We start from the raw sequence: 11502 nt of genomic DNA, 5'->3' as shown, positions 1-11502 counted from the left end.
GTGCGATGGCGGCGCCGCAGCCAGATGTCGTCGGCGGCGTGCCTTTGAGCCAAGGCGTTACCGTCGAGGAGGGCGGAGGACATTCAGAGGTGGAGAAATGGCTAGTTATTACAATGTCATGGTTAACTTGGAATTTTCTACCAATAAATAACATAACTGAAATATGATAGGGTTATTACAGTGCCATGATTAAGTATGCAAAGTAACAAAGAATAACATAAGTGAAATAACAAGTTACATTGTCATATCATCCACAAATTGCACTCAAACTGCTGCATCATGTGCTATGTTGAACATCCATATGTAACAAACATAATTGACATCTAACCTGGACTCGGCAGCCATAGAAACGCCTTCCTGTTAAAGTGCCTTCAAAAACCACACACTTAACATGCCTCATGTGGTGCAAAATGCAGTTGGGTTCAGAAAGCTCAAGTTGATCACAGAAAAGGGGCTCCACAATGGTGTCTGGTTCCTCCTGTAACCAAAAAAACCAAAACAACACTGGTTCCAATCACCACTCAAAAGCACAATAAATTTGCACTGTTCATTAACCCTAAACAATCAATAAATCTCCAAATCAGCAAGAACCCTAACACTGTACAAAGATGAACCCTAAGTTAGCTCAATCCTACAACCAACCCCCGCCCTCACTAATCAAGATCCATATGAGAGAGACAACAATAACCCTAAACTAATCAAGATCCATGGTTGTAGCCTAGGCCTACTAGCACTTAACCCTAACCCTAGGTGGCAAGGAGTAAACTTACCATAAGTCCCATGTCCATGCTGACGACCTCGTAGTCATCGTCGAAGCTCGTTTCCTCGTCGTTCCAGGAAGGCATGACGGCAAGGAGGCCGACGGCAGCCGGCCTCGAAGATGGCGAGAGGCGGCGAGCTCATACTGAAGTAGGGGAGTGGGAGCAGGGGAGTGGGAGAGTGGGCAGGGAACGGACCGACCGACGGAGGGGTATTTACCCAGTTCTGATCGGACCGGTCGGCCTAACGGCCATCAATTGCTGCGCCGTCAGGCACGGGGCCACGTGGCCTGATCGGTGGGTTCGGGCGGTCAGAAAAACGGTTAAAACGCTAGTTGCCTGCGTTTTGGATTTTTTGAAACAGCCGACCACGCATTTGGTAGTTATCTAAGAAAAAATAAAATCTGGTAGTTTTTTAGAACCCTAGCCTATAAACTACCCTCCGTTTGAAAAAACTTGTCTCTCAAATGGATATATCTAGCATCAAGTTAAAGCTAGATACACCCATTTAAGAGACAAGCTCGAACAGAGAGAGTAGTTTTATGCTATTTACTCGGGTGTAGCATTGCTCCTGATCACACACCCCTATCGATCGGATCGCACGGCCGAACACCAATCACGCGGGCGCTCCGTGCGTACGAGCGAACGGCCGGGCGGCCGGACACCGGCGCGGACGGCACGGGCGCCAAACAGTGGCATGGACGCGTGGGCTCACGCTGTGCAGCGATCGGGACAACACGATCAACGCGCTCCTGTGTCCGAACGGACCAAGCCCACACTGCCGATCGCGAACCACGACTCCACCTCCACCGGCGCGGCGGCCCACGACGTCTCTTCTGCGTTTCGCGGCCAGATGGCCGGAAGGTGAGGCCGATCGCCTGCCGGCGGCGGCGGCGGAGGGCGGGCGACCGGGATCATGGAGGGCGGGGAGCTGGAGGTGGACGCGCTGGAGTACACGCCGACGTGGATCGTTGCGGGGGTCTGCTCCCTCATCGTGACCGTCTCCCTCGCCGCCGAGCGGTGCCTCCATTACCTCGGCAAGGTGACCCCCGATCCCCGTCGCCCTCCTCCGCGTTTCCGAACGGCGTTTCGCCGGCCGATGATCTCTCGCGCATCGACGCGCCTAATTTGGAGTGCATGCGTGCATGCATGCAGACGCTCAAGAAGAAGCACCAGAAGGCGCTCTTCGAGGCTCTCCTCAAGGTGAAGGAAGGTGCGGCAGCATTCAGCTTTTCCTTCAGAGCAGAGGGAAGATGAACAACATTTTGCAGTAAGAAATGTTCTTGAGACGCCCCCAGTTTCAGACCGTCTTTGGGTGTGGTGATGCAGAGCTGATGCTTCTGGGCTTCATCTCCCTGCTGATGACGGTGTCCCAAGATGTGATCCAGAGGACGTGCATTCCCCCTAGCTGGACCAACTACCTGCTGCCCTGCAAGAGGATGGAGGAGCGTTCTGTCGTCGATCTCGGCGGTCGCCGGCTGCTTCCTAAGAGCGTGCCGCGGTCCGACCATTGCAAGAACAAGGTGGATGGACCATGGGTTTTTAAACAGTACATCTTGCTTCATTGTGCAGTTCATAATACGTACAGTTTCAGTATAATTCAGGTCATGCCAGTGCACTGGCGCCTATGCTTCATGTAGTATGCTGCAGGTTTATAATTGAGCTACTAGTTGTTTAAATGCTTTTATAAAGGTAAGTGATGTGGAAAACCAGCGACAATTAATATGGATCGGAGGGAGTATATGTTTTCCAGCTGCTAACTACAGATCTTAGCTTGCTCACTGAATTTTAAAAGTGGATGCCCACAAAGATAAAGAGCCAATAGTCCTTGCACTTCCATATGCTATATGACATCATCCCCAGTTCTTCCAACATCTTAAGAGATGTGCAATGCTGGAATGATCCTAGGTAACCTTGTGCTAACTCCAGTTTCTGTGTTTGCAGGGAAAAGTTCCTTTGCTGTCACTCGAAGCGTTACATCAGTTGCACATTTTCATTTTTGTTCTGGCTATCACCCATGTGATTTTCAGTGTTCTGACCATGGTTTTAGGAGGAGCCAAGGTAGTCTTTCATAACACTGTTCTTTTTTCTTAAACTACACTAATGATTAATTTTGGCTGCAAGTTAACTTGAACACGGTTCTATTGCGCAGATTCGCCAATGGAGACACTGGGAGGCTGAAATTCATAAAAACGATGCAGGAAACGGTCGGTTGCTGCTCCACATTTTGATCTAATAAATACCTTTACTTCAGAAATAATTTAATCCTAGAAATGTATGTATATTTAAGGAAAAACAGGCTGCCTTCTTAATACCAGTTATGGCTGATGCAATCCTGTGCAACTGCAGGACCTAAGAAGTTGACCAACGTTCAACAATTTGAATTCATCAGGGAACGTTTTAATGGCGTTGGCCAGGAGTCTACGATGTTGAGCTGGATGGTAAGAAAATGCATCCCATATAATCAATCATACGGTTCTCAGTCAAAACACCATGTATCCTCTTTATACTAACACACATATCTATATTTTTTTGTTAAACCTACCCTACTAATCAAAACATTCCTTCAGCATTCTTTTGTTAAGCAGTTTTACGCGTCGGTCACTAAATCGGACTACGCGACCATGCGACTCGGTTTCATCATGGTAAGGATGATATATAGTTCAACAGCACGCTGACACTCTATCCCCTCTTCATTTATGAAAATTAATAACAAGAGATCCTTTTCTCTGCAGACGCATTGCCGGGGGAACCTGAAATTTGGCTTCCACAGATACATGGTGCGAGCCTTGGAGGCCGATTTCAAGAAGGTGGTTGGCATAAGGTGAAAATTCTTATGTTTTGGGGGTTCATTTACCAGTAGTTGTTGAGCAGCGCAGCCGAGTGGCCTGATCATTTCTTAACCTTGCTTCCACCTAGGTGGTACCTGTGGATATTCGTGGTGATATTCATGCTGCTGAACGTCAATGGTAAGTTGCAATCACATTGCCATCTCCAGTGATTGCAGCTCTCAGGATCATATACCAACTTGCTGATTGACCTGCAGGCTGGCACACCTACTTCTGGATCTCCTTCCTTCCTCTCATCGTAAGTGTCCCTGAACCCCCCAGCACGCATGTCAAAGTGTGAATTTCTGTAGGTAAGCCTCCTTGTGCTGTTGCTGCTGCTGCCTGCAGCTCCTGCTGGCCGTGGGCACGAAGCTGGAGCACGTGATAGCTCAGCTGGCGCACGACGTCGCGGAGAAGCACTCGGCGATCGAGGGCGACCTGGTGGTGAACCCGTCCGACGAGTACTTCTGGTGCGGTAAACCCAGGGTGATCCTCTACCTCATCCACTTCATCCTCTTCCAGAACGCCTTCGAGATCGCGCTCTTCTTCTGGATCCTCGTAAGTGTCTTCTGTTGCCGCATAAATGCATAGCCCATCTTTTTCCCATCAGCTTGAGCTTTTTGGGTGAACTGGCTGGTGCGCGCAATTCTACATCTTCTGCAAAAGTGTATCAGTAGAAGAGCATCAGGGCATGGACAGTTCTTTGATGCTCCTACTAATGACTAACTGAGATGTCTCTGTTGGGTTGCAACTGGATCGATCCAAGACCACCTACGGGTTCAACTCGTGCATCATGGACCACGTCCCCTTCATCGTGCCGAGGCTCGTCATCGGGTCGGTCGCAATCCGTCGTTTCACTCTTCTCTCATCACCAAGAAGAAGCAAGCAGCCATGTTTTCTTCTAAGGCTCAGGCTCAAAGACTGCTGCTGTTTGCTTTTGCTTGCAGGGTGGTCATCCAGCTGCTGTGCAGCTACAGCACCCTGCCGCTGTACGCGATCGTGACACAGATGGGGACCTTCTTCAAGAAGGAGATCTTCGACGATCACATCCAGCAGGGGCTGGTGGGGTGGGCGCAGAAGGCCAGGATGAGGGCAGAGTCATCCAAGGATGCTGCTGCCGCTGCCGCCGCCGGAACCACCAGGCACGGCGCCTCCTCCCGGCTGGAGATGCTGCGGCGAGCCGCCGCCATGATGCAGTGCCGCCGCGCGCTGCCAAGGTAGCTCCAAAAGAACCAAGATGAAGTGTCATGTCTCAGCAAGACACGATCTAGCAAGAACGGCAACTAGTTACACCTCAGAGGATTGATATAGGCTTGGTTTGCTTTAGTAAACTGTCAAAGAGCAAGAAGTGTATAGTACTTATAGCTGATAATAGTACAAGATACCAGTATCACATTTTTTTTTTTACTACAGCTCAGCGGGTAAAACCCTGGAGAAGCACCAGTACAACAACCAAAACTGACAACGGAAATATACTCATACGACTAGCGAGTCCGCTCGGCGCACTCAAGACCGCACCAAACCGTCTTGAGATCTCCAGCCAGAAACAAAGCAGACCAACCAACTATTCACCATAGGCAGGCTTGCCTCTGGATCTTGGAGTTCATGGTGCCCTTACCCTTATCCTTGTAGGCGTTCCTCGAGTTGAGGGGCCTTCTCCGCCCGAGGGCAGCTGCCATCGCCCTTTTTCTTTGCTTGTTCAGCTGCTTTGTCAGCAATGCGTCGTCCTCATCCTCAGTATCCTCAGACGAGTCATCGTCGTCGTCGCCTCCTGATTCGGCTCCCTTAGGGTCCTCGATGCCATCGTCGGTTGGATCTGTCGATTTGTTCTCGCCACTGGGACTTGTGCTTGTTGCATGCTGCAAGGTAGATCAGCAGAAGTAAGCAACATCCATTGATAAGTTTGTCTAGTCAGTCAGTCAAATGAATATATATTACTAACCTCTTTAGATAAAGTTTCATGTTTATCTGAATCCATCACAACAAGATCAGGCACACCTGCAGGGTCCTGAACAATATCCACCAAAACATACTTCAAAAACTAGTAACTGAGAGAACTGAATCTGCTGGGTGATAGCTCGGCAGTGGGCAAAGCTTGGCGACACATTTGAGTTAGAAAAGTATTTAGATGCAGATCAATACCTGGTCTACTATTTTCAAGGAACTGATTTCAGCAGACACGGCATCGCTACCTTCACTTTCCTGTTCTGATATTGAATCCTCATCATCTGAGCCGGAATCGTGTTCTTCAGCATTCTCATCAATGAACTGTAATCACGTGAAAGGAAGAGAAGGTCAGCACTCACCAAGATCTAATTATCCGATATCCAATGTGAAATTAATACGACTGCACATGAGAAGGAACACTCCATGTTTATCTAACTTTAACATAATTTTGTGATCAATGTTATTGCCTTCAAAAAGTGCGTTGTCGCAAGATCCCCGTATGGCCACGTCCCCATTATCAATATTAACCAAATGACATACTTCTGCCTTTATAGTAAAATCTTATAGATCTTCAAAATGAGAAACTCATCAATATGAGTTTTGTACCAACATCTGACCCACCTTTTCTATCTCAACTTGCTCTTTTTTGGTGAAGCCACTGGCAGCTAGTTCTTTGTCCAAGGCACCAGAAGACTTTTGAATGGATAGAAAGGACGGTCTGCCACTGTCATCATCATCAGTTTCAGAACCATCTTGTCCACCTTTCTCTGTAAGATTGAACCTAATACAAAAGGAAGACAAAGCTTAATAAAAAAATCAGTGTAGTGGATAAGATAATATTTTTGATATTACACACTTGGTAAGGTGATACCTTTTGTTGAAGAACTTGTAGATACACCCAATATCTCGATCAAAATACCTGCAAAAACAAACCTCATGAATACTGAACAGAAAGCAGTCCTCCGTTAGGCTTTAGCTATTAGAATATGCTACATACATCTGGGCATTCCGGTGCGAAACAGATACCATCTGTGGGAAGTCGATCATCGTAACAGTTTCATCATCGTCAATCTGCAGAACATCAATACACATGAAGGATAAAATATAGGGTATGATACTAAGATACATACTGACAAATCAAAAAACTTCAGTTATGTTTGTTGAAGAATTAAATACTGAAAACACCATTCTGAACAACTCGAAATGGCAGTTGGAAGGCATGTGTTTTCTTTTGTACAATTGGCAAATCTTGATAAAGATTACGATCCAAAATCACTATTATTTCTCTCTGAAACCTCCAAAACCACTGAAATCAGAGCATACTTCAAAGAAGCAGCACCGAAAAAAACATAATTTGTTCATAAATATGATGCAGAAACTACAGAATCTCAAACATTGCAAAGGCAATACAAGAAAGAGAGAAACGAAGAATGGACAAGCTGAATTATCCGAGTGTAATAATGATAAGAGAGGGTAAAAGTAGTACCATGATATTGAATTCATTAAAATCACAATGTATCAGCCCATGCTCCGCCAAACGAATTACAAGACCAAGAATTTTGTCAAAAACATCATCTGGATTTTGCAATTCTCTTATCTGAACACTGCATAACAGAATGCAACACCTATGTCAGTCTCTGCGTAAAGGGAAAAAGACTCATGAATAAAATTAAAAATCATTTACAAGAATGTCAACTTACAGTGGATATCCCGGCACAAGTGACATAATGACACAGTGCCGATTGCAGTCCACCGCTGTGGGAACAGGGAATCCATGGTCTCCTAAAGCCTTCGAGTGGAATGAGAAAACAGTATAAGAGTGTTAAACAATTAAGCAGTTAGACAGATAAAATGAATGGAAAGTATAGCTGTGCAAAAACCTTCATAAAAGCAAATTCCTTTAGGGCCGCAAGTCGTGATAGGTATAGCCAGTTAAAGCTCCTCCGGTGGGCTAAATAGTCACGCTTTGATTTGACAGCCCTAAAAGATGTCCTACCCAACCTATGAAGCTTCATGGCCAACACTGTTCCATCCTCCGTGGCAACCTCAAATATATCTATAAGAAAAATAAACATTCCACATAAAGCACTTGACATTTGCTAGGTACAATCTAGGATTCGATATGGCATTGCCATGGATTATGATAATCTAGTTTGGTTGGGCTGTGTTTACATGATTGGGTGTTTAGAACTTTAGATAGCTGTTCTTTTCCTTAATCAAGTTGCAAACTGATATGTCATCACAGATAGTATATCACAGAACATGCAAGGACAGGCAGTGACTCGTATGTTTCACAGTGTCTTTCCTGTGCAACTTTAAAATATAATAAAAGCACAGGATAACAACCATAAACTGAGGCAAAATATATATAATGAGCAGGACATCAATAATCCATGTACCTGACTCTTTTCCAACACCGATTTGGCGACCAACCGAAGCAAAGACTCCACGATTAACCAAAGTTTTTATGGCGAGGAAGTCATACCCAAGGTATGTGAGCCGAAACCCATCATCTATAACCAAGAAAAGAAAAGCAGCTATGATAATCCAGATATCCATCTAAGCATAAAATGAAGCAAGATTCGACATCAATGACTCACACTTTTTACAATCATGGTGCACCAGTTTGTTCTTCAACAGATTCCGCAGCACTTTATATGTGCCTCCATGCCTAAATCCACAAAGAATTATAATACACTCACCAAGATAACGGAGAGATCCATTAAACCAAACAATATAATCCATTTGAAACTGGTTTCCAAAGAATACTGAGCTCTAACACACAGAGAACCTAAGTTGTTTTAAGCCGAGGTCTCGGACCTCGACTTTTTCAACATGCAGTGGACATTAGATTACTGCAGACAAAATTTCTGACAGTGAATTCCAATTTCGTTTTAATCAACAGTTATGTATACAACTATTGATATTGTGCATCACAAATTGCAAAGGTGCAAAGCTTAACCGAAACACAGTGTGAAGTTCAGACCCAACGATTAACCTTAAATGGCAGCCCACGAACTATCATATCAACTCGCCTGACTGCCTGAGAACGCTAATCACCATCCCCACACTTGGCAGCTAAATACACCTACCACAGGAATCAATTTCCCAAACCACACAAAGCAAAATTCACAAAAGAGCACGTGGTAGAACTCACTTCAGTCCGGCGATACGGTCGACGAGCTCCGCGGGCACGATTTCGTGCTGCGAATTTCAAAACCAAAAGCACAAAGCGTCAGGGCGAACAGTCTCACATGGCGTCGGGTCAAGGCTGGCCGAGGTGTAGGGTTTAAGGCCTTACGTTGCGCATGCCCATCTCGCAGGCGGTGAGGACGCGGAAGTCATCCTTGGAGAGGTAGCGGAGGGCGTTCACGTCGAGCTTCATGGTCTCCTCCTCGCAGCGGCTGACGGGAGTGGCAAGCGAGCGGGCGGGCTGGCTGGCGGCTCTAGGGCTAGATAGAGAGGAGGAGGTGGTCGAGGAGGAGGAGGAGGAGGAGGTAGCTAAGAACGGCGTAGGAGGAGGGCGAAAGCGGCGGTGGACGCCGAGGATGGGGAGGGCGGCGGGCGGTGACTGGGATGGTGGATGGGCTCGGCGCCGTCCTGGCGGCTAGGGTTGGTTGGTGTCAGGCGAGACACGACGAGCGTAGTGGGCCGGCCCACTCTCTCGATTTTCGTTCTTCGGTTTTCCTGTCTGTTTTAGCCCGATAACCGGCTGTCGAATCTTTTTTACATTTGACATACTATAAAAAATAAAAAATAATCCCTCAAAAATAAAATAAGAAGAAAATTAGTGGATGTTAAAAAATGTCGACCGATTTCTAAAAACTGAGAAATTTAAATACTCGTAATATGAAAAGATTGCTTAATTTTAGAAAGTAGCTACAATTTTTAAATGTTAGTGATTTTTGAAAAATATTCACTGCATATTAAAAAAATATAAAGTGTTCAAATACGTTGCCATGTTTTAAAAATATTTTAATTGGAATAAATTTCATCGTGTTATTGTAAAATGTTAACGGTGTATATAATTTTTTTCATAAATTTTAAATATCACAAAAACATAAGATGTTCACAAATATATTTTTAATACTATTTTATAAAAAATGTTCATGATCATAATTCAGAAAATAAAAAAATGGGTAAAAAAAGAGAAGGACAAAATAAATCCAAAGTAACCGAGAAAAGCCGAAAGGAGTCCGTAGAGAAAAAAAAGAAGAAAAAAACTCATCAAGAAAGAAGAATAAAAGGTAAGGAAATGGAACCAAAAAACCAACAAACCAAAGAAAAAGAAAAAGAAAAAAAATGAAGAGAACAAATGAAGTAAACCATGAAAACCAGAAAAGGAAAGATGGGCCAAAATTGTTGAAACGAAATGAAACTGCTTCTGAGTCGCTCCCCGAGTTGGTCTGTCCCACTAGCTGCGCCATGTGTGTTTGTCGACCAATTTGACACAATAAACATCAAATAGGGAATTTCGTATGCCAAATCACTAGTTAACCCTCAAAATGGAAAAATACTAGAGCTGCAATGTGGATGGGACTTGGCTTCATGGGTTAGGTAAATATAGTACTTACACTAATAAAGATAGGGGTGTTCTCTTGAAAATGATAGAAAAACTAAGGATGCCCTTCCTGCAGAAAGAAATTCCCTACAACTTAGACATCTTAGGAAACAATTGTATTCATCAAATACTACATAATATTACGTCCGATCGAAGAAACCAAAATACACTTACAAAAAAGATTTCTCATACAACTAAAACCTGCATCAAAGTCCCTTGATGTCGTTGCCTCTAACTTCATCTTTTGCATTTTCACATTTTTTGGAGCCCTCGACGAAATTGCAGAAGACTAAACGTGCATAAGCTGGACTAACCTCAAAGGTTTTAATAAGACTGATGAACCATCCACACTGGTAAGTAAGAACAGAAGATCATTGAATGCACTGCGATCGGAGACGAATGTGACGTCCGGATAATTAGGCTACAGTAATCCCACGTTAATGATGCCACGTCACCATGATTACTGTTGTTAACCTCTTCTCCCTACTACTTGCATTAGAGTAGTGTAACATGTTACTGCTTTCCGTTAATCCTATTCTGATGCATAGCATGTCCTTGCCACTACTGTTGATACCTTTACCTGCAATCCTAATGCTTAGTATAGGATGCTAGTTTATCATCAGTGGCCATACATTCTTGTCCGTCTGCCATGCTATATTATGTGGCCGTGATCACTCGGGAGGTGATCACGGGTATATGCTATATACTTTATACAGGATACATGTGGTGACTTAAGACGGGTCGGCTTGTGGAGCACCCGCGAGTGATTCACGGATTGGGGGCTGAAAGGACCTTTGTCCCAACGGCCCTCTGTGTGGATCTTTGTGACGCCCGAATAATTAGGCTACAGTAATCCCACGTTAATGATGCCACGTCACCACGATTACTGTTGTTAATCTCGTGTTAGTTCAAAATCGATTCGAAATTCAAACTTAAAATAAAGTCAAATGGTAAAGATTTTCAAATATTAAAACTAAAATGTTGGGGTGTTGCCAAATAATGCATAGGTAATTATTGTGGAGAAACCACAATTTTATAAAACATTTAAAGGCTCTAAAGTAATTAAAACGCAGCTATGAGAATTAATTAAATGCCCTTTTAAAAATAATAATAATGCAAACTATTTTAATTAGGTGTCATACTTATTGGGGCAGTAGAATAAATTATAGCATTAATTTAGGAGTTGTATTTATATTTTCTAAAACAACAATTAAAATAATAAAATAGGAAAGAAAATAAATAAAAAGAAAAGGAGAAACAAAACTAACAAAAAAAGGGAAAGAGAAACCCTCCTGCCCCCTCGGGCTTCGGCCCAGCAGGCTACAGGCCCAACCGGCCGACCCCCCCACTCCACTTAACCCCCCACCCCGATCAAACCCTAGGGCAACCACCCCCACTTCCCCCATCG

The 11502-nt window shown here is 44.4% G+C and overlaps 2 protein-coding genes across 2 annotated transcripts; one reads left to right on the top strand and one right to left on the bottom strand.

Annotated features, from left to right (window-relative positions):
* Window positions 1-1659: 1659 nt before the first annotated feature.
* LOC119269919 (MLO-like protein 1) lies at window positions 1660-4807 on the top strand. The gene is made up of 13 exons (XM_037551855.1): window positions 1660-1800; window positions 1914-1971; window positions 2088-2281; window positions 2703-2819; window positions 2911-2965; window positions 3108-3199; window positions 3329-3403; window positions 3494-3582; window positions 3678-3727; window positions 3805-3845; window positions 3935-4144; window positions 4353-4420; window positions 4534-4807. Exons 1-13 carry the CDS (start codon window positions 1675-1677, stop codon window positions 4805-4807), a joined length of 1449 nt encoding a protein of 482 aa, XP_037407752.1. The 5' UTR covers window positions 1660-1674.
* A 106-nt stretch (window positions 4808-4913) lies between these two features.
* LOC119269918 (serine/threonine-protein kinase rio2-like) lies at window positions 4914-9125 on the bottom strand. Its single transcript, XM_037551854.1, has 13 exons — window positions 8835-9125; window positions 8691-8737; window positions 8134-8204; window positions 7933-8046; window positions 7414-7589; window positions 7234-7322; window positions 7020-7137; window positions 6531-6604; window positions 6405-6452; window positions 6155-6314; window positions 5729-5854; window positions 5529-5594; window positions 4914-5445 (listed from the first exon to the last, which is right to left on the bottom strand). Exons 1-13 carry the CDS (start codon window positions 8916-8918, stop codon window positions 5155-5157), a joined length of 1464 nt encoding a protein of 487 aa, XP_037407751.1. The 5' UTR covers window positions 8919-9125; the 3' UTR covers window positions 4914-5154.
* Window positions 9126-11502: the final 2377 nt, after the last annotated feature.

The sequence above is a fragment of the Triticum dicoccoides genome, chromosome 3A, assembly GCF_002162155.2.
Source record: "Triticum dicoccoides isolate Atlit2015 ecotype Zavitan chromosome 3A, WEW_v2.0, whole genome shotgun sequence".
In the NCBI taxonomy this organism is placed as follows: Eukaryota; Viridiplantae; Streptophyta; class Magnoliopsida; order Poales; family Poaceae; genus Triticum; species Triticum dicoccoides.
The sequence above is the reverse complement of the archived record's forward strand: the minus strand, read 5'-3'. Positions and strand labels throughout refer to the sequence as shown.

Excerpts from the sequence above, each read along its gene's own strand:
- LOC119269918 (XM_037551854.1), bottom strand. The coding sequence starts at position 8,918 with ATGAAGCTCGACGTGAACGCCCTCCGCTACCTCTCCAAGGATGACTTC. Across the intron at positions 8,205-8,690 it reads GACCGTATCGCCGGACTGAA|GCATGGAGGCACATATAAAG; the intron begins GTGAGTTCTACC and ends TTGTGGATTTAG. Across the intron at positions 5,446-5,528 it reads ATGAAACTTTATCTAAAGAG|CATGCAACAAGCACAAGTCC; the intron begins GTTAGTAATATA and ends TCTACCTTGCAG.
- LOC119269919 (XM_037551855.1), top strand. The coding sequence starts at position 1,675 with ATGGAGGGCGGGGAGCTGGAGGTGGACGCGCTGGAGTACACGCCGACG. Across the intron at positions 3,846-3,934 it reads TCTCCTTCCTTCCTCTCATC|CTCCTGCTGGCCGTGGGCAC; the intron begins GTAAGTGTCCCT and ends TGCTGCCTGCAG. Across the intron at positions 4,421-4,533 it reads GTGCCGAGGCTCGTCATCGG|GGTGGTCATCCAGCTGCTGT; the intron begins GTCGGTCGCAAT and ends TTTTGCTTGCAG.